Source organism: Trichosurus vulpecula, chromosome 8, assembly GCF_011100635.1.
Source record: "Trichosurus vulpecula isolate mTriVul1 chromosome 8, mTriVul1.pri, whole genome shotgun sequence".
Lineage (NCBI taxonomy): Eukaryota > Metazoa > Chordata > Mammalia > Diprotodontia > Phalangeridae > Trichosurus > Trichosurus vulpecula.
The window spans coordinates 184199106-184220708 of record NC_050580.1 but is presented as its reverse complement, the minus strand read 5'-3'; the positions used below and the strand labels follow the sequence as shown (position 1 = coordinate 184220708).

Genomic DNA, 21603 nt, shown 5'->3' with positions numbered 1-21603 from the left:
GGATCATTGTATTGTTGATAATAGCTGTCATTCATAGTTTATCATACAATATGAACTCAAGTGTGTACAATGTTCTCCTGGTTCTACTCCACTTTGCATTAGTTCATGTAAGTCTTTTCAGGATTTTCTAAAATCATCTTGCTTGTCATTTCTTATAGCACAATAATATTGCATCACAATCATATACCACAGCTTCTTCAGTCATTCACCAATTGATGGGCATCACTTTGATATCCAAATCTACCTACCACAAAAATAGCTGTTGTAAATATTTTTGTATAAAGAAGTCTTCCCCTCCTCTTTGGGATGTAGATATCTCTGGGATATAGATCTAGCAGTGGTATTGCTGGATCAAAGGGTATGCAGAGTTTTATAGCCTTTTGGCTGTAGTTCCAAATTGCTCTCCAGAATGGTTGGATCACTTCACTGTTCCATTAACAATGCATTAGTGCCCCACTTTTCCCACATCCCCTCCAACATTCATCATTTTCCTTTTTTGCCATATTAGCCAATATGATAAGTGTGAGGTGGTACCTCAGAGTTGTTTTAATTTGCATTTCTCTAATCCATAATTATTTAGAGCATTTTTCATATGAATATAGATAGCTTTGATTTCTTTGTCTGAAAACAGACTAACAAGCATTTATTAAGTGCCTATCATATGCTAGGGACTGGAAATACTTAAAATGGGGCTCTCAAGGAACTCACAGTTTACTGAGGGAGAAATCGTGTAAGTATTTTGCAAACAAAATACATTCAGTGTAAATTAGAGATAATTAGCACAGGGAAGACACTAACATTAATGGGGATTTAGAAAGGTTTCTTGTAGAAGGTAGGCTTTTAACTGGAACTTGTAGTAAGGTCAAAGGCCAGGAGTTGGAGATGAGGAAAGACAGAATTTCAGCCACTGGTTATAGCCAGTGGAAAAAAAAACTGGAGTCATAAGATGGAGAGTCTTATATAAGGAAGAGCAAGGAAGCCAGCGTCACTCAATCACAGGATGTAAGGTGGGAAGTAAGGTGTAAGAAGGTTGGAAAGGAAGGAGGGATCATGTTATAAAGGGTTTTGGATGCTAATGAGAGGATTATATATTTGATGCTGGAAGTGATAAGGAGTCACTGAAGTTGAGAGAGAGAGACAGAAAGAGAGAGAGAGAGAGAGAGAGAGAGAGACAGACAGACAGACAGACAGACAGACTCAGATCTGTGCTTTAGAAACATCATTTTATATCTCAGTAGAGGATGAATGAGTGGGAAAATCATGAGCCAGGAGACCAAATAGCAGGCTATTGAAATAGTTCAGTTGTGAGGTGATAATGGCCTGAGTCATAGTGATGGCAGTGTCAAAGAAGAGAAGTGGGTATATAGGATATGAAGGTAAAATAGACAGTGCTTGGCATCAGATTGCACATGGGAGGTGAGAGAGAGTGAGAAGTCCAAGATGACATCTGGGTTGTGAGCTGGAGTTATTCAGAAAGTAGTGGTGCCCTCAGTAGTAAGAGAGAAGTTAGGAAGAAGGGAGGCAGGGAATGATAACAAATTCAGTTCTGCATATGTTGAGTTTAAGATGTCTGTGGAACATCTAGCTTCAGATGTCCAATATGCAGTTAGAAATGTGAGACTAGAGGGTAGAAGAGACATCAGGGTTGGAAAAATATGTCTGAGAATCATCTACACGAAGATGATAATTAAATTCGTGGGAGCTGATGAATTGCCACATGAAATAGTATAGAAGGAGAAGACAACAGGGTCTAAGAGAAAGCCTGAGGGGATACCCACAGGTAGTGGCCATGATCTGGATGACTATGATCCAGCAAAGAAGACAGAAAAGTGGTTTGGCATAACAAAGACAAAGCAGTGTCAGTAAAACCAGAAGAGTATCAAAAATCACAGTATTAAAAGCTGCAGAGATGTTAAGAAGGATGTAGATTGAGGAAAAAAACTCATTAGATTTGGTAATTAAGAGATCACTGGTAACTTTGGAGGGAGAAGGTTCAGTTGAATGATGAGATTATTAATCAGATTGTAGAGAGTTATGAACCGTGCAAGGAAAGGAAGTGGAGATATGTATTGCAGATAGCCTTCCTACCTAAGGAGTTAAGCCACAAAAGAGAGGAGAGATATGGGATTATAGCTATCAGGGATGAATGGATCAAATGAAGATTTCTTAAGAATGGGGGAGACATGGACATGTTTGTAAGCAGTAGGAAAGCCACCAATCTATAGGGAATGATTGAAGATTAGTGACAGTAGACATAATAGAGGGAGCAATCTGCTAGAGATGGAAAGGATTCAGGAGAAAGGTCACCTCTTTGTGTGCAATATGTGTGAAGGAGGTAATGCGAGGAGGCGTTTATTTAATATCAGCACTGTGGATATTCTTTGTAGGAAAACCTCTTATTTTTCTACATTAAATAAAATGCTAATTCTTGATTTGAAATAAGAACTTTTTATTCTGTTAGAGAAAAAGCTTTTTAAAGTAAAAATCTATTTTATTAAAGTTTTGGGGAGCATCTATTGATATAATTACATTATATTTATGTATTCTTATATGCCTTAGTATTCTGAGTTCTTATTATTGAACTGTTCTTAATGTCTTGATATAAAGCCTTCTTAGTATCATGAGATCATAGAACTAGAATTGGAAGGGACCAGATGAAGAAGCTGAGGTCCAAGAAGGTTATGTGACTTATCTTAGTTCACACAGGTAGTATCAGATGTAGAATTGAAATTCATGCTCTCTGAATCCACAGCCAGTGCTTTTTCCTCTGTAACTGCCTTCCTTCTTGACAATAATGATTAATTTTTGATAAGTTGCTTAATTTTGCCCAGTAGCACCTTATTCAATATTTTCTAATGTTGATGGATAACGATAACAGTCTGTAGTTATCTTTTTTGTTTTTACCTTTTTATAAATTTTGAGAAAAGGACCAGATTTTCCTCATTGAGTCTTTAACTTTCAAAATAGTTTTAGGATATAAGAATTTTTCTCTTTGATGAATCTTTCCTAGAAATTCCTTGTGATTTTATCTTGTCCTTTTATATGGCAACTTGTTACTGGTAATTTGATTTTTTCCTGAGATTTGTTTATTTGTGTTATCTCTTTTTTATTTAGTCTTTTGAGAATTTTGTATTTTAATATTCTGTTTTATTGACATTTATCTAGTTGCTCATAATGGTCTCTGATTTTTTTTTAAAAAATTCTTCATTAATTGTGATCTCACATTTCTCATTTCTGATTTTAAAATTTTGATGATATTCTTTTTAAAAAATTAATTTAATTAATGGCTTATTCATCTTATTGACTCATTTATTAATTTGATTATTTTCTATTTTAATTGTGATGATTTCTTGTTTTGTGTTTGCTCTTGGTGAATTGATTTGCTCATTTTCTAATTAGCTATTTGGTAGCAATAGGATTCATTAATTTTCTATTATTTTATCATGTTTATAAAAGATTTAGGAATAATATTTTGGTTCTGAGTTTTGATTTGACAACATACTAATACATCATGACAGGCAAAAACAACCCATTTGCCCAATAATTGTGGAATAGCTAAAGGAATTGTGGCATATGAATATAAGGTACGCATTTTGATGTGTTGTATACATACATACGTACACAACACACACCTATATATACACACACACTCAATTTTTAAATGTTTCTATAATTTGCTTTTTAAATGAACTATTTTTCAACAATTACTTTTTTCCATTTAGTTCTGTGTCTCAATCTTGCTTTTCTTAGAGATTACTATTTTTTACTGTGTTGTGGTCTTTAACTGTAGCATTTAAAATTTTTGCTTTCTCATTTGATTTCTAATGTTCTTTTGTCTCAGGTAATTGATGTTTATAAATGTTACATGTGTATTTGAAAAGGTGGTTCCATACTTATTTCTTTCAATTCTGTCAATATATCTATCAAATTCAGTTTCAATATACTATTCTATCAATGATTTTTCATTTATATTTTGCTTGGTTTATCATATCCCATTAGCTGATTGTTGAAATACTTGTGGTTTTTAGTATATTTGATAATAATTTTTCTTTTTACTGAGAATTAAATACATTTATATTTGAAGTTATAATTGTTATATATGTCTCATTGGGCAGCTAGGTGACTCAGTGGATAGAGTGCCAGCTCCAAAGTGAGGAAGACATCTTCCAGAGTTCAAATCTGGCCTCAGACTCACACTAGCCATGTGACCGTAGGCAAGTTGCTTAACCCTGTTTGCCTCAGTTTCTCATACGTAAAATGTGGTGGAGAAGGAAATGGTAAACACCTCCAGTACCTTTGCCAACAAATTTGCAAATGAGGGCATGAAGAGTCAGACATAACCAAAATGATTTAACCATAAAATATGTCTTATCCTTTCCCTTACTTTGTTAAATTATTCATTTTATGAGAAGGGAATATAATCTTCCTTTTTAACTAATACTAACATTTCCCTAACCTTAACATATGTCATACAACATTAAACAGTTCCTATATTTAAATTATTATGAAATACATTTTAGAAAATTTGGAGTCCTTTCCCCTTAACCACATGTAAGATCATTGTGTTAATCATACTGAACCCTCTTCTGCACACTATCTTTTTTCCTCAACTTTTTTTTTCTTTCATTATTTTTCTGCATTGGCTAAAGCCAACTTATTCTTTCTCTCCCTCCTCCTTCTGCTCAAGCCCTTTTGTATCATTCAGATTTGATCAAAGTAATTTTTCTATTCTTTTTGTATTACATCTCAATTTCTATTCCTCAATTCCACAATTACATCAAGCTATTAAATAATTTAGCGTAGTTTCAAGTTGCATGCTGATTTGAATATGTGTACTCTTTTTGCTTTTTATGTGAAAAAATTTCTATACAGTTGGTTCTTTCTACCATTATTCTTCAGATTTACGGCTACTAGAAAGGTGGATTTATAATTAAGAAGATCTGAGTTTAAATCTTTCCTCAGACATTAGTTGTGTGAGCCTGAGCACATCTTTCACCCTCTATTTCTGCATTTAATCTTGATGGACTTCAATCTCTAAGTCTAAAATATCATAATCCTATGTCAGTTTTCAAATGGGGACAAAGTCTTATGTCTCAGCCTAAAGTATATCATGTTGCAGCTTCTTTCATTTCTAATTTTTACAAAAAAAAAGCTACTTTGATTTGATGTTTTTAATATATGTGTTGGTTTTCCTTTTGGTTATCTGTCAAATTATGTTGCATTCTCAAAGACTGACAGTAATATGCTTGCTGCAGTTGACCATTATTAACTCAAGAATCAAACTGAATTTCAGGTGCATATTTATTAGTGGCCCTTATATTCTGTTGATTTCTAATTTTTTTCAATATTTCTGAATTTTTCTTTTACAATTTCTTAAATATCATGATAAATTAGTTCCTTTTTTGAGAAGTCCAGCAATTTAAAAAAAATTTGTTTTATTTTTACTTTACTAAAATCTATTTTCTTTCCATTCTTGTCCACCCACTTTCCATTGGAAAAAAAGAAAAAAAAAACAAAACCTCTATAACACATATGCACAATCAAGCAAAAAAAATTCTTCCATTAGCCATCTCCAAGAAATATAGGACTTAGTCTGCACTTGGAGTCTGTGACAATGCTCTGAAGAGGTAGGTAGCCTGTTTCATCTTTAGGTGTTTGGAATCCTAATTGGTCATTATGTTGATCAGAATTCTTATGTCTTTTCAAGTTGTTTCTACATCCAACAGTTAAAAAACATTTATACCATTTTACAGTGTTTTATTTTATAAATTATTCTTCTGCTTCTGTTCACTTTTCTGGTTCATAAAAGTCTTCCCAGGTTTCTCTGAAGCTGGTTCTTTCTTTATTTATTATAGCACAAGACATTATTTCTCCTCACTGGCCCAAATCAATTTATTCTTCATCTCCTCCTTCTGCTGTGACCCAAGTCCATTTGTGTCATTCAGCTGTTGATCAAAGTCACATTTCCATTGTTTTTCATATTACATTTCAATTTGCATCCCCAAAGTAATTTCCATCTTCTAACTTCTCAATTACTTTGAGATACTAATTCATTCTGTTGGTTCCTAATTTTTTCAATATTTCTGAAAAATTTTCTTGTACAGGTTCTTGAAATATCATGGTAAAGTTATTTTCTTTCTTGAGAAGTCTGATAGTTTTCATTAAAATTAAATTTTATTTCATTTTTTATCTTATAGTAATTTTTTTCACATTTCTTTCCATCCCCTCTCCACTGGAAAAAATAAAAACAATACACTTATAACAAATATGCATAATTAAGCGAAACAAATTTTTGCATTGGACATCTCCAAGAAATATGATACTTGGTCTGTGCTTTGAGTTCATCACAATTCTTTAAAAGGGTAGGTAGCATCTTTCATCCTAGGGTGTTTGGAATCGTGGTTGGTCATTATGTTGATCAGAATAATTCTGATCAATGTAATTCCATCACATTCATATACAATAATTTGTTCAACCATTACATAAGTGATGGGCATCCCTTTAGTTTCTGGTTCTATGCTGCCACAAAACAAACTGCTCTTAATACCTGTGTATGTATTGGTCCTTTGCCTCCTTCTTTAATCTATTTGGGGGTATTGATTTAATAGTGCTATCACTGATCAAATGGTATGTGCAGTTTAGTAAATTTTGGTGCATGGTTCCAAATTGCTTTCCATAATGGCTGGAGCAATTCACAGTTTTATCAACAGAACAATAAAATGATGTTTCCTCCATGACCCTTTCAACATTTAACATTTTCCATTTTGCCAATGGAATGGGTATGAGGTGGAATCAAGTCAGATAGTACTGATAATATGCCTCCTTGTCGTTTCTGATAGATCTGTCATCTCAGTCTCTGTAGATTACCTTTTTTTCTGGTTGTGTAATTTCTTGAGCTTGTTTTACTGCTTCCTCTGACATCCTGTCCTTATCTTTGTCCTCAAACTTTAGGCAAAATGCCCAATTGTATTTACTCAAACTAATGTCTCATGTCATCGGGAATAATATAGTTTGGGATTTTCTCCAGAACTATTTTATGAGCCATAAAAGAAAATTTTCACTTTATAGTTACAGCTAGCTGTTAACCTGAAATGACATTAATCCACCTTAAGGTCCTCTTCTCTTAATTACACTTGACTCTAAATGTCTTTTAGTTATTTCTTAAAATCAAAGTCATTTTCTAAGGACAATGATTTATTACCACTGAGAACTTTTAAAGAATGTATCTCATGCTTTCAAGGCAATTTCACAGAATTATTTTGGGCAATTATAAGATCTATGTTGAATATCTTTATTTTCCATATCATTCCTTGGAATTTACATGTCTATTTTCTATTTATCTCATTAGTTAAACATTTCACATTCCAGTTAAATGACATTGCTCTGTTTGCTGCATCTCTTTCACCTCTAGAGTATTTAGGTGGAGCTTAAGGAGCCCTGGACATGGAATCAGTAAGACCTGTGCCTGAAATGTACCTTGGCCACATTAATTGTATGATCCTGGGGAAGTCACGTAATTCCACCCCGGTTTCCTTATCTATAAAATGATAGTATTGAACTAGATGATTTTAAACATCCTTTTGAGTTCTTGTTTTTGGGATCCTGTGATGAGTTTTGGGGTATTTGTTAAAAATGTAGAATCCTTCTTTTATACTCCCACCTTATCCATCAACAGAAAAACAGAAGCACAAGCATAAAAAGCATGTTGATCAGTTTCAGAGATTATGTGAATGTTGCTTGGTTTGTGACATTACTAACTTGTACATCCCTCAAGTCAGGCTATTATTATTCTTATGAGTTCTGATTCTTGTATCATCTTTTTCCTTTAGGTAGGGTCATATCCAGTTGTTCACGTTGGAGTCAATGGATGGAGAGAATCATTCGATAGTATCTCAGTTTGTGTTCCTTGGGCTTTCTGATTCATGGGAGATTCAGTATCTCCTCTTCGTGTCCTCCTCTGTACTCTATGTGGTGAACATTTTGGGAAACATGCTCATTTTGTTTACTGTAACCTTTGATTATCATTTACACTCACCTATGTATATCCTGCTGGCCAACCTCTCTTTCATTGATTTAGGTTTTAGCTCAGTCACAGTCCCCAAAATGATTTGTGACCTTTTCAAGAAGCATAAATTAATTTCTTTTGGGGGTTGCATTGCTCAGATCTTCCTCAATCATACATTTGGTGGCACTGAGATGGTGTTGCTTATAGCCATGGCCTTTGACAGATATGTGGCCATATGTAAGCCTCTCCACTATTTGACCATTATGAACCCAAGAATGTGCATTTTCCTTTTGATTGTTGCCTGGCTCATTGGCCTCATCCACTCCTTGATTCAATTGGCTTTTGTTGTAAACTTAACTTTTTGTGGTCCTAATGAATTGGACAGCTTTTTCTGTGACCTTCCCCGGTTCATCAAACTAGCCTGCACTGAGACTTATAGATTGCAATTTATGGTCATTGCCAACAGTGGTTTCATTTCTCTTGGATCCTTCTGTTTACTGATAATTTCCTACATTTTCATCCTGGTCACTGTTCAAAATCATTCTTCAGGTTGTTCTTCCAAGGCTCTTTCCACTCTGGCAGCTCATATCACTGTGGTGGTTTTATTCTTTGGTCCATTGATATTTTTCTATACATGGCCATTTCCTACATCAAGCCTGGATAAATTTCTTGTTATCTTTGTTACAGTTCTTACTCCATTTCTGAACCCTGTCATCTACACATTCAGGAACAAAGAGATGAAGGTAGCAATGGGAAGAGTGTGTAGCCGGCTTTTGAAGAAGGTTGTTTAATTCATTTGGGGTAAAGGTTATCAATCCTGAGACTCTTCTTAAATCTGATGTGTCCCAAATAATCGCATTGAAAGTTCCATTGATATTTTAAATTCAACACATTTAAAACGTAATATAACACAGTAAAATATAATAATAGTTAACATTTATATAGCTCTTTAAGGTTTGTAAAGCATTTTACGTGAGTTATCTCATTTGAACCTCACAAAACCCTCTGAGGTTGGTGCTATTATAATATCCATATTACGGATGAGGAAACTGATGAGGGAGGTTGTGATTTTCCTAGAGTGACACAGCTAGTAAATGTCTAAGGCAATATTTGAACTAAGAACTTCCTGACTTTAAGTCCAGTGTGCTAGTATGCTAACCATTCTAGCAACTAATTGCCTCATTATGTTTCCACCCAATGTATACCTGTTCTGAACTTCTGTATTTCTTCTGAGGGCACCTCCATCTTCCCAGTCTCCCAGGTTTGTAATCTTTTAGTTTTCCTTTGCTCTGCACTCTCCCTCACCCCCTCCCACATCCACCCATCCATCCATCTATCCATTCATCTATCTATCTATCTATCTATCTATCTATCTATCTATCTATCTATCTATCTATCCATCTATCTATCTATATCCTCCCAAAGTGGCAAAGTGGTTCTCTTTAAGCAGAATTCTGACAAAGTCACTCCCCTGCTCAATAAATGCTAGCGGGTTCCTGTTGCCTCTAGCATAAAATATAAACTCTTCTATTTGACTCTTAAAGCCATTCATATCCTGATCCAAACTTATTTTTCAAACTTCATTATACATTACTACCTTCCCCATAACCTATGGATATGAGCCAATCAAAGTGGCTTTTTTTTTCTTCCTTAGAAAGGGCACTCCATCTCTTATCTCTCTGCCTTTTCATTGGCCATCCGCCATGGCTGAAATGCACCTTTTCCTCACCTATACCTCATTAAATCATAGTATTACTTCAGGCACCTCAGTCTTGTCTGAACTATTTTAATAGCCCCTTAATTTCCCCTCTTCCTTTTATTTCAGCATCTCTCCATTCAAAAAGTAATCCTTCACAACAATGGTATCAAACTCAAACAGAAATGGATCACTACTGCCATGTATTAACTTAGAAAATCACAAATCAACATTTTCTATGTTGTGTTTTATTGTATTTTTACTTATTTGGTTAAATCTTTTCAAATTACATTTTAATCTGGTTGGGAAGTTTTGTGGCTCCCCCTTGAATCTGAGAGTTTGGCACCTCTGCTTCACACAGCTGCCAAAATTACCTTAAGACATAAGTCTGATCCCATCACATCCTATCTTAAAAGCTGTTAATGTCTCCTTATCATTGTCAGAAGAAAACACAAATTCATGAGACTAAAATTTACGGTTGTAATAGCAATTTAGATTCAAAGAAATTTCCCACCCATTAATAGGCCATGTGACCTGCTTATGTCACAGGAAGCCTAAGTCACATATTGTGGGAGGAGCTTGCTGAGAGAAAAGGAAGTTATGTCACAGGAAATGCTGAGAAAGAGCTGTTATGGCTGTTAATGGCCATCACGATAGAGCTGAGGTAAAGAAAGTCAGCCTGTAATAGCTGAACAGACTGTGATAGCTGTACTGTCAGTTTGTTTTGGGATCGGAGACGTTTTGGGATGGCAAGGTTCTGTGTTGCGATATTGCGTTTTAAACTCCTTGCTGTTATGGTAAAGTGGGCTAACTGGCTGTGGGAGCTGAACATTTGGTTATGGGATATGGTTATCTGGTGTCTGAATATAGATTTTGCTTCTTCTGCCTTCTAAATGGAGAGTCTTTCATACTTTGCAATAGAGAACTACATAGGCATATTCACGATTAACATTGATGTTGTGTTTATTGCCTTACTGATACATTATTTGGCGTCACGAACAGGATTGCAAGATATAAGATCTCTATTTAGAGGTAGAAGGGCTTTAGAGGAAGAAATGGTTATCCGAGGATGTGATGATGTAAGTTATTGCTCTCTAGCAAGGGAATGGTCTAAAGGCACTAGTTTATGTGAGGACTGGAAACAGAAACTACAGAGAGGAGAGTTTAGAGATTTGGAAGGATGTCTGAATGAAGTTACAATCAAGTCAGGAAGGGAAATGCCAACAGCAATCTCTAGAAGAGGCTGAATTTTACTCAAAGCCTATCATATTATATATGAAAGCAAGGACAGACTATTAGGAGAAAGAAGTCAGACTGGACAGTTACTGAAACATCTAACTCAAATGAGAATATGTCTTTTATACCACAGCAATATGGGGAATCTCAGGTGGTAGAACAATGGATTATTGTTTACGAATCTACTGACTTTGCTGTAAATTCAGCTAGAAGCCAGAGGGAGCTAAGGAGGTCAATAGTGCATCTCAGTTCAGTCCAGGTTGAGTCTAGCAGCCTATCTGGTTACCACGGTGACAGGGGGAGAGAATCTAGAGAGGAGGATATAATGTCAGAACCTGAGGCACGAGATGATACTTTGTTGCATGGTGCTTTTCACACAGAGAATGAGACATTGTTAGACCCTCTGCCAGAAGTGCACCCCATACAGCGAAGGAGGGAAGAAACACGAGATAATAATAATACAGTGTTCAGACAGATGTTGGAGAATTTTACATATCAGGAAATCACAGATATCTTGAGTAGGTTCACCCGTAGAATGGGAGAATTGTTAATATCTTGGATGGTGAGAATCAGTGATGAAGGGCCCACAGGAGTGTCTTTAGAGACTGTGGATTGTATGAGATTCATAAGTATTAGTCAGAGTCCTTTTGCACAGCAAGTTTTTAGGGATTATCATTTGCAAAGAGGTAACCAAAGAACCACTCTGTTAGATTCAGCTGCTACTTGTTTTAAGAGACAATATCCTATATGGCCTACTGTAGATAGATCCTGGTATTCAATTAGGGACTGAATGAGAAAGTTAAAGGAGGAGGTAATGAAGACTGCTACTGTTATAGGGAACCCCAGAGTTTATTATGAAACTCCCTTGGGAGTCTCTCATAGAAATTTGATAATTAAAATGGCACCATCCACTTATAAACATGTAATTCTGACTGCTAATTGCAGAAGTAGGGAACTCTCTTCCAGAGGTGCTGGATAAGGTTGCACAGTTAAGTGACTTAGGAGACTGGAAAATGATAAATTTCTGAGAGAGAGAGAATGGTAAATAGCCAACAGATTCAATGTTGGAATAGTGACAGGAAAAGAAATGTTTACTGCTCTATTGAAAGCAGACATAGATTTTAGAAGGATAGATGGCACTCCAACTAATGAGCTATACAAAATGTACCAAGATATAGCTAATAGAATAGAGAAGTAAGAACTGCCCCTACAAATCCTACAGATCTTGAACCCGTATATCCAAGTGAATCACACCTTCAAGGAGACTAGGAAATAGGCTGAGCCCCAGCTCAGATTAAAGAAACACACAGACAGGATTATAGACCCCATATTAATCTGACTATATATATTGGAAAAATGGATCAAACACTGTAACTATCGTGTTGATTGACACTGGGGCAGAGGCCACCTTGATTTATGGAAACCCTGACAAATTTAAGCATGGAACTCCTATTTCCATCACAGGACTAGCAGAGGCTGAAATATCAGCCAAACAAGTCAAACTGATGATGAAAATGGACAATTGCCTAAGAAAGAATATACCATGGTTATTGTACCCATTCCTGAATACATCATTGGAATAGATATATTGAAAGGCATGACCCTGAATTGCCTGAGGGGAGATATCAATTTGCCTTAAGGAAGATAGGAATTAATATAGTTTTAGTGGGAAAAATAAAAATGGACCCAATCACTTTATCTGAACCTTCTAAAGAAATTACTTTGAAGCAGTATCATGTGCCAGGTGGGCAAGATGAAATTGCCAATACTATAAAGGAATATGTTGAAGCAGGAGTGTTAGTCCCAGCAACCACTCAATGGAATAATCCTGCGTGGCCAGTATGAAAGTCAGATGGAATGTGGAGAATGACAGTGAATTTTAGACAATTGAATAAAGTGACTCCTCCCTTGTGTGCTGCGATTCCAGACACTGTTACCTTAATTGAAAGGATCCAGAAATATGGTGGGACTTGGTACACAGTTATTGATTTGGCCAATGCTTTCTTTACAATCACAATAGACTACAAATAATGGGACCAGTTTGCTTTCACATGACAGGGCCAACAATATACTTTTACTTGATTGCCAGGTATGACTATTTGTCATAGGATTGTGACTGAAAATTTGGATGAATTAATGTTACCTGGTGTACAGCTTTTCCACTACATAGATGATATTATGATATGGGGAGCAAATATAAAAGAACTCAGAAGAGTTTGATACTTTTAATTGAGCATATGAAAAGCAAAGGATGTGGAATTGACCCTGCAAAGGCTCAAGGGCCAGCTCAAACTGTAAAGTTTTTGGGTATAAAATGGGATAAAGGACTGTGAGAAAATCTCCCATAAGCTTGACAAAAGATTCAAGATTTCCCATGCCCAACAATAAAAAAAAGTCCCAAAAGTTCACAGGATTTTTTGGATACTGGAGACACCACATTCCACATCTTGGACAGATTTTGAAACCTTATATAAAGTTACCAGGAAAAACTATGAATTTGATAGGGGATTTGAACAGAGTAAAGCTTTTGAAGGAGTCAAAGCTGCTATACAATTGGCTCTGGATTTATGGCCTATGCAAAGTAGCCTGGTGGAATCACAAGTGACTGTACGAGATGACTATGTGAATTGGAGTTTATGGCAGAAACAACAAAGTTGAAATGTACTCTTAGGATTTTGGCCAAGGAAACTACCTTCATGTGGATTACAATATACACCTTTTGAAAAGCAGTTATTGGCTGCATATTGGGATTTGGTAGAGACTTTACAACTGACTCCGGGCCATGAAGTGACATTAAGGCCTGGAATCCCAATTATGACTTGGGTAATGAGTATTCCAGCATCTCACAGAATTGGACATGCACAAGAGACTAGTATAATTAAATGGAAATGGTATATTCAGAATAGATCGAAAAAAAGGCAAAAGTGGAGTTTCTGCTCTTCATGAATCTATAGCAAATATAGACATTGATGGCAATGACGATTCTCTGGATTCTCTGGTAAAATGGAATCACAGATATGATGGATTGACTGAAGAGCAGAGTAAATACGCATGGATTTCTAATGGGACAGCAAAATATTTGGGCCATAAAAGACCGTGGAAAACAGTAGCTACTAGGCAGACTTTGGAAAGTATTGAGAAAGGTGGAAGTAGTCAATATGCTGAACGTATGGGAGTAAATCAAGCCATTAAAACAGAGAAAGGAGGACAGTGTCATATATTCACTGATTTGTGGGCCGTAGCTAATGGGTTAGCTAAATGGATGCCAATGTGGAAAAATCAAAATTGGAAAATTCATGGTAAATATGTTTAGGGCAAAGAATTATGGGAAGATATATGGGACATGTCTTTGGTTACTAATTTGTCAGTTTTTCATGTAGATGCTCATGTGGTCCTCACTGTGACAGAAAGAGTACAATGCACATGTTGACCGACTAGCAGAGATTGCTACTGAACATATTGTCCCTACTCTGACACCAACTGCTGATCTGGTACTAGCAAAATGGGTCCACCAAATGGCTGGCAATTCATGGGTCCAGGCCACAGGCTGGTGGGAAGAAGATTGAGGTATTTGTATCTCTTATTCATTGTTAAAGCATGTAGCAGATGAATGTCTTATATGTCAATTGGAAAATGAATGAACTGTTCCTCAGGTAGAAACTGGAGAGATAGCAAGGGGAAAAGTTCCAGCCCAAATTTGGCAGATCGATTATATTGGACCACTACCCCAAGATAAAGGATGCAAATTTATATGTACTTGTGTTGACACCTATTCAGGTGTACTAGTGGCTTGTCCTTATAAGAATGCAACCCAGAAAAAACATCTGTAAAACTCTACATATTAAAAGTCTATATTATGGAACCACAAAGCAGATTGAAAGCGACAATGGGTCACATTTCAAAGGTAATGAGATGAAGATACATTGTGTACTGAACAATATGGAGTAGATATATCATATTCCGTATTACCCATAAGCATCTAAGTTGGTATAAAGAATGAATGGATTGTTGAAACAACATTTAAGAAAGTTGTTTTCATAATTTGTATCAACATTGGAAGGATAATTTGTTCACTGCTTTACATAATTTGGATAATAGACCATTAGGAGGAAGTACACTGTAGCCAGAATGATGACCCCAAATCTGTAAATTAGAAAATAACAAACACATAAGATCCAAAATATTGAGTATTGTATGGTGAGGGAAGATGTCCCACCACTGTACTAGGAATACCAGCTTTGGCAGGAAATGATTTACCTTGTTTTTTAAATTTTTTTATTTAATGTTTTTAGTTTTCAGCATTGATTTTCACAAGATTTTGAATTACAAATTTTCTCCCCATTTCTACCCTCCCCCCACTGCAAGATGGCATATATTCTGATTGCCCCATTCCCCAGTCAGCCCTTTTTTCTGTCACCCTATTCCCTTCATCCACTTTTCCCTTACTTTCTTGTAGGCCAAGATAGATTTCTATGCCCCATTGCCTGTATATCTTATTTCCCAGTTGCATGCTAAAAACAACTTTTTATTTTTTTAAACATCTGCTTTTAAAACTTTAAGTTCCAAATTCTCTCCCCTCTTCCCTCCCCACCCATGCTCCCAAAGAAGGCAAGCAATTCAACATAGGCCACACTTGTGTCATTATGCAAAACCCTTCCACAATACTCGTGTTGTGAAAGACTAACTATATTTTGCTCCCTCCTATCCTGTCCCCCTTTATTCAATTTTCTCCCTTGACCCTGTCGTATTTTGAAAGTGTTTGCTTTTGATTACCTCCTTCCCCTATCTGCCTTCCCTTCTATCATCCCCTCCTTTTTTATCTCCTTCCTCCTTTCCTGTGGGGTAAGATACCCAATTGAGTGTGTATGTTATTCCATCCTCAGGTCAAATCCTATGAGAGCAAGATTCAGTCGTTTCCCCTCATCTGCCCCCCTTCCCTTCCAACAAACTGCTTTTTCTTGCCACTTTTATGAGAGATAGTTTACCCCATTCCATCTTTCCCTTTCTCCCTCTCTCAGTATATTCCTCTCTCATCCCTTAGTTTGATTTTACTTTTTCAGATATCATCTCTTCATATTCAACTCACCTTGAGCCCTCTGTCTATATGTGTGTGTGTGTGTGTGTGTGTGTGTGTGTGTGTGTGTGTGTGTGTGTGTATGTATGTATGTATGTATATTCCCTTCGGCTACCCTAATACCGAGGTCTCATGAATTATACACATCATCTTTCCATGTAGGAATGTAAACAAAACAGTTCAACTTTAGTAAGTCTCTTATGATTTCTCTTTCTTGTTTACCTTTTCATCCTTATTTTGATTCTTGTGTTTGAAAGTCAAATTTTCTATTCAGCTCTCATCTTTTCACTGAGAAAGCTTAAAAGTCCTCTATTTTACTGAAAATCCATATTTTGCCTTGGAGCATGATACTCACTTTTTCTGAGTAGGTGATTCTTGGTTTTAATCCTAGCTCCATTGACCTCAGGAATATCATATTCCAAGCCCTTCAGTCCCTTAATGCAGAAGCTGCTAGATCCTGTGTTATCCTGATTGTGTTTCCACAATACTCAAATTGTTTCTTTCTGGCTACTTGCAATATTTTCTCCTTGATCTGGGAACTCTAGAATTTGGCAACAATATTCCTAGGAGTTTTCTTTTTGGGATCTTTTTCAGGAGGCGATCAGTGGATTCTTTCAATGTCTATTTTACCTTCTGGCTCTAGAATATCAGAGCAGTTCTCGATAATTTCTTGAAAGATAATATCTAGGCTCTTCTCTTGATTATGGCTTTCAGGTAGTCCAATAATTTTTAAATTATCTCTCCTGGATCTCTTCTCTATATCAGTGGTTTTTCCAATGAGACATTTGACATTGTCTTCCATTTTTTCATTCCTTTGGTTCTGCTTTATAATATCTTGATTTCTCATAAAGTTACTAGCTTCCACTTGCTCCAATCTAATTTTTAAGGTAGTATTTTCTTCAGTGGTCTTTTGGACCTCCTTTTCCATTTGTTTAATTCTGCCTTTCAAGGCATTCTTCTCCTCATTGGCTTTTTGGAGATCCTTTGCCATTTGGGTTACTCTATTTTTCAAGGTGTTATTTTCTTCAGTATTTTTTGGGTCTCCTTTAGCAAGTCATTGAGTTGTTTTTCATGGTTTTCTTGCATCATTCACATTTCTCTTCCCAATTTTTCCTCTACTTCTCTTACTTGCTTTTCCAAATCCTTTTTGAACTCTTCCATGGCCTGAGACCAAGTCATGTTTTTCTTGGAGGCTTTTGATGTAGGCTCTTTGACTTTGACTTCTTCTGGCTGTATGTCTTGGTCTTCTTTGTCACCAAAGAAAGATTCCAAAGTCTGAATCTGAATCTGAGTCCATTTTTAGCTGCCTGTTCATTTTCCCAGTCAACTACTTGACCCTTGAGCTTTTTTTTGGGTTATGACTGCTTGTAGAGTAGGGAGTACTTTGTCCCAAGCTTGAGGAGCTGTGCTGTTGTTTTCAGAGCTATTTCTACACAGCAAGTTCTGCCACACCAGCACTCATGCTCCCCCTAGAACTGCCAACCCACACCTGGACTCAGATCTTAAGCAGGCTCTGCACTCCCACTCTGATCCACCGCTTAATTCCTCCCACCAGGTGGGTCTGGGGCTGGAAGCAACTGCAGCTGCAGGTCTGGAAGTAGGCTCAGAGGTGCATCACCTCTCCTGTCCCCATGGCAGTGGTCCACCTCGAACTCCTTTCACTCTGTCCCAGAAGCTGTTTCCACTAACCTTCTCTGTTTTCTTTATTGTTTGTGGGTTTAGAAGTCTGATAACTGCCACAGCTCACTGACTGTACCACCCTGCTCCCAGTCTGGATGGTCCAGGCACAGCCCATGCTTGGCTGTGCTCTGCTCCACTCCCAGCTCCATGTGACAGACCTTACCCAGGGACCATCCAGGCTGTCCTGGGCTGGAGCCCTGCTTCTCTCTGCTATTTTGTAGGTTCTGAAGTTCTAAAATTTGTTCAGAGCCATTTTTGTAGGTGTTTGGAGGGACCTGGGGGAGAGCTTTAGGCAAGTCTCTATTTTCCAGCCACCATCTTGGCTCTGACTTCCCCCTCTCCCCCCATGATTTACATTGTTTAAAAGATTCTTGGTTGGAGAGAAAAAAGATAAGAAAAATCCCTACTGAGATATGTATGAGAATCCCTAAGAATCATTTTGGACAGATATTACCTAAACCAGGATTAGCAGCTCAGGGAATACATGTATTGGCTGGAGTGAAAGATTCTAGTTACCAAGGAGAAATTATTGTAACACTCCAGAATTTGGGTGAAGAACCTATACAGTTGTGTAAAAATGATAGAATTGTTCAATTGATTATTATTCCTTGTGAAACAATATGCCTTGTGAAAATTGTCCCCACTTCCAAAATAACTATCAGAGGAAAGGAAGGATTTGGCTCTACTGACAAAATAAAATTGGGGGCTAAAGTATGGGTAAAACGGAAGCTGAATGATGTTCCAAAGGCTGAAGCAATTATAGCACATGGGAAAGACAATACTGTAACAGTGGCTTACCCAGGAGAAAATAATTATGAAACTTTATCCTTGACTCACATATTCTATTGTGAATGAGGCTATGATAGTCCTCTTTTTTTTGGCTTTTGTCTGCTAAATTTTTTTGTGAGATTTGTTTCTTACAGGCTTAGTACCATCCATTTACAGCTGTTTGATCACTTAAGCCAGATGTCACCCTCTGATGTGTTCAGATGTCACTTCTGGACCTGTCCACAACTGTGATGTGTCATCTCTGGACCTATCACAACTGTGATGCATCATCCCTGGACCTGGCATCTACTGAGTTCTGAATGCCAGCTTGCTAAAGAACTGACCTCTTGAATAGGAATCTTTATCTTTTGAGTCAAGGACAGATCTACATCCAATTTCAGCAGGAAGAAGCTATGGAGGATGAGATATTTGCCCCCAACCCCAAGATTTTGAGCCCCATTCATTTGAGGTAAGAATGATAACATTGTTTTATATGCTTATCTTGTGTTATCCCTTTTATATTGTGTAAAGTTCTGTTGACACCAGTTATTCCAGAATTCCCATTGCCCTATGTAAAGAATGAGAAATATCTTGGGGGTGAATGTAGTAGTAATTTAGATTTGAAGATCTTTCCCACCCATGAATAGGCCATGTGACCTGCTTATGTCACAGGAAGCTTAAGTCATGTGTGGTGGGAGAAGCTTCCTGACAGGAAAAGGGAAGTTATACTGAGAGAGAGAGAGAGAGAGAGAGAGAGAGAGAGAGAGAGAGAGAGAAATTATGGTTGCTAATAGATACTAAGGGCCTTAGTGATAGAACTGAGCAGACTCTGACTTAGCTGTGATAGATTGAGTAAATGGCTTGTGGCATATGGTCCTCTGATGTCTGAATAAATGATTTACTTTTTCTACCTTCTTTTTGGAGAGTCTCATATAGTTTGTGATACAGAACCACATAGGCATTTTGATAATTGTCATCTACATTGTTATTATTGCCTTACTGATACACAAGGTTGTTAGGAGGATTAAATAGAATGATATATGTAAAGCACTTTTTGGGATAACTGGTGTCAACAGAACTTTACACAACAATATAACAAGAGATAACACAAGATAAGCATATAAAACGATGTCATCATTCCCCCCTCAAATGAATGGGGCTCAAAATCTTGGGGTGAGGGTGAAGGTCTTGTCCTCCAAAGCTTCTTCCTGTTGAAATTGGATGTAGAGCTGTCCCTGACCCAAGAGATTGAGTCCTATTGGAGAGGTAAGTTCTTTAGCAAGCTGGCATCTGGACCTTGTCGTGGTATGAGCCTTGCTGTACAACTCTGGCCATTACTATTCCCTAGGAATTCCAAAGTCCCCACCCTAGGAGTTTCTTATCCTTTTCTAGGGCATCTCTGCTAATCAGGGAAGAGAGGGAAGGAGAAATGGACTTAAATAATACCTTCTTTGTTTCTGGCACTTGGCTAAGTGCTTTTTATCTCATTTGATCCTCAGAACAACTCTACAAGATACATACTATTCCTCCCCCACATCCAATTTTATGGTTGAGGAAACAGAGGTTCAATGACTTGCCCAGGGTCACATGGCTAGTAAGAGTCTGAAATTAGATTTGAACCCAGATCTTTCTGACTACAGGCCCAGTAGTCTATCCACTGTGATACCAGCTGCCTCAAATCACTAACCATTGTAGGGATTAAACAAGGAATAGAAGACATTTCCTCCATCTCTGAGGAAAATAGACTATCAAAGACCCTCCGCATCTTATGGTAAGGCAGCCAAATACATTATTTGGTTGATATGAATGTTGTAATGAGAACAAAGTCTCTCTCACTTGGAACCATTCACAATAGGAAGGGGTGTGGTGAAGGTCAGTTTGACTTTGTGAAGTTATAAAATGCTTTGTTCTGCTAAAATTTTACACCTATTCATCATTATGACATCCAGGCTTCTTGAAAGTTGGGAATGCATGACAAAAATTTGTTGAGAAATAGTATGTTTGCTGTCTCAAGGTTGGTTTCGTTAAGTACATGCAGGCTCATAACTAGAATGACAGTGTACATAATTTTTAAATAAAAAACATCAATAAGGTTGAAGATTGTCAATTTATGTATAAAGTTTAAGGGGTATTTATGTTTGGTATTATTAAAGGAAGTATCCACACTAAGCAGAAAATTAAAATTGAATTAAATTAATTGAGATTGCACTGGATGGGTACTATCTCAAAAGTAACAAAATAATTCAATCCAATCCAATATAATTCAATAAACATTTTTTAGTCACCTATGACATACTCTGGGGAAAAAATACCCCAGTCAATCTCCCAGGAGCACCATAAATGGGACAATCATTTTTATGATTTAGCTTAGTGCTTGACACATAGTAGGTACTTTATAAATGTTTATTGATTGATTGTCTTCATATTTTTATATTATAATATTTTGATTAAAAATGAAAGGTATTGGAAAAATAAAAACACATGGCTTAGACGTCAAGATTTTTGAAACAATTTCTAGTTCTCATTCAATAATCTGTATGAAATCATATTCAGAGACTGCAATGATTTAGACTGATATTAAGAAGGTATGCAATCACCTAGATACGGTTTATTAATGTCCCTTTTTTGTATCTTTTTTTAAAAAATATAATTCCCTTATCAGCTACAGTCATAGGGCTTGTAAGTACCACCAAATATGGGTAGATGTTTACTTGCCCAAGCAGTAAATTCTCCCCTGATGGAACTACATCAAAGTTTATATATCTATAAATACATCTATATAATACATGAATGTACACCTAATGTTATATATAATAAGATTATCTATAATATATTAAAACCAAGCATATGCACATATTTTGTATTCACATATGCATGTTATGCATACAAACATATACACGTGTGTATGCATATATGTCAAAGGATCAAAGGGTTCTTTTCAGAGGAAGCATGTACGCCTCTTCCCTAAGCACTCTTTATTAACAGAATATTCCCATAGTTATCATGGGAAAACCAACAGAATCCTAGGAGACAACTCTTTTGGCCACATGATATCAGGCTGGCAACCCCATTCTCTGTAGCATCACCTGGCTGCTACCCTTTAGTGTTGTTAATGAGGTACCTGTCTACCTATGGCAGCATTTT

The 21603-nt window shown here is 36.6% G+C and overlaps 1 protein-coding gene across 1 annotated transcript; it reads left to right on the top strand.

Moving 5' to 3' along the window:
• The first annotated feature begins 7863 nt into the window (after positions 1 to 7863).
• On the top strand, positions 7864 to 8796 carry LOC118828813 (olfactory receptor 4F3/4F16/4F29-like). The gene has a single exon (XM_036735682.1). The coding sequence runs from the start codon at positions 7864 to 7866 to the stop codon at positions 8794 to 8796; it is 933 nt and encodes a 310-aa protein (XP_036591577.1).
• Positions 8797 to 21603: the final 12807 nt, after the last annotated feature.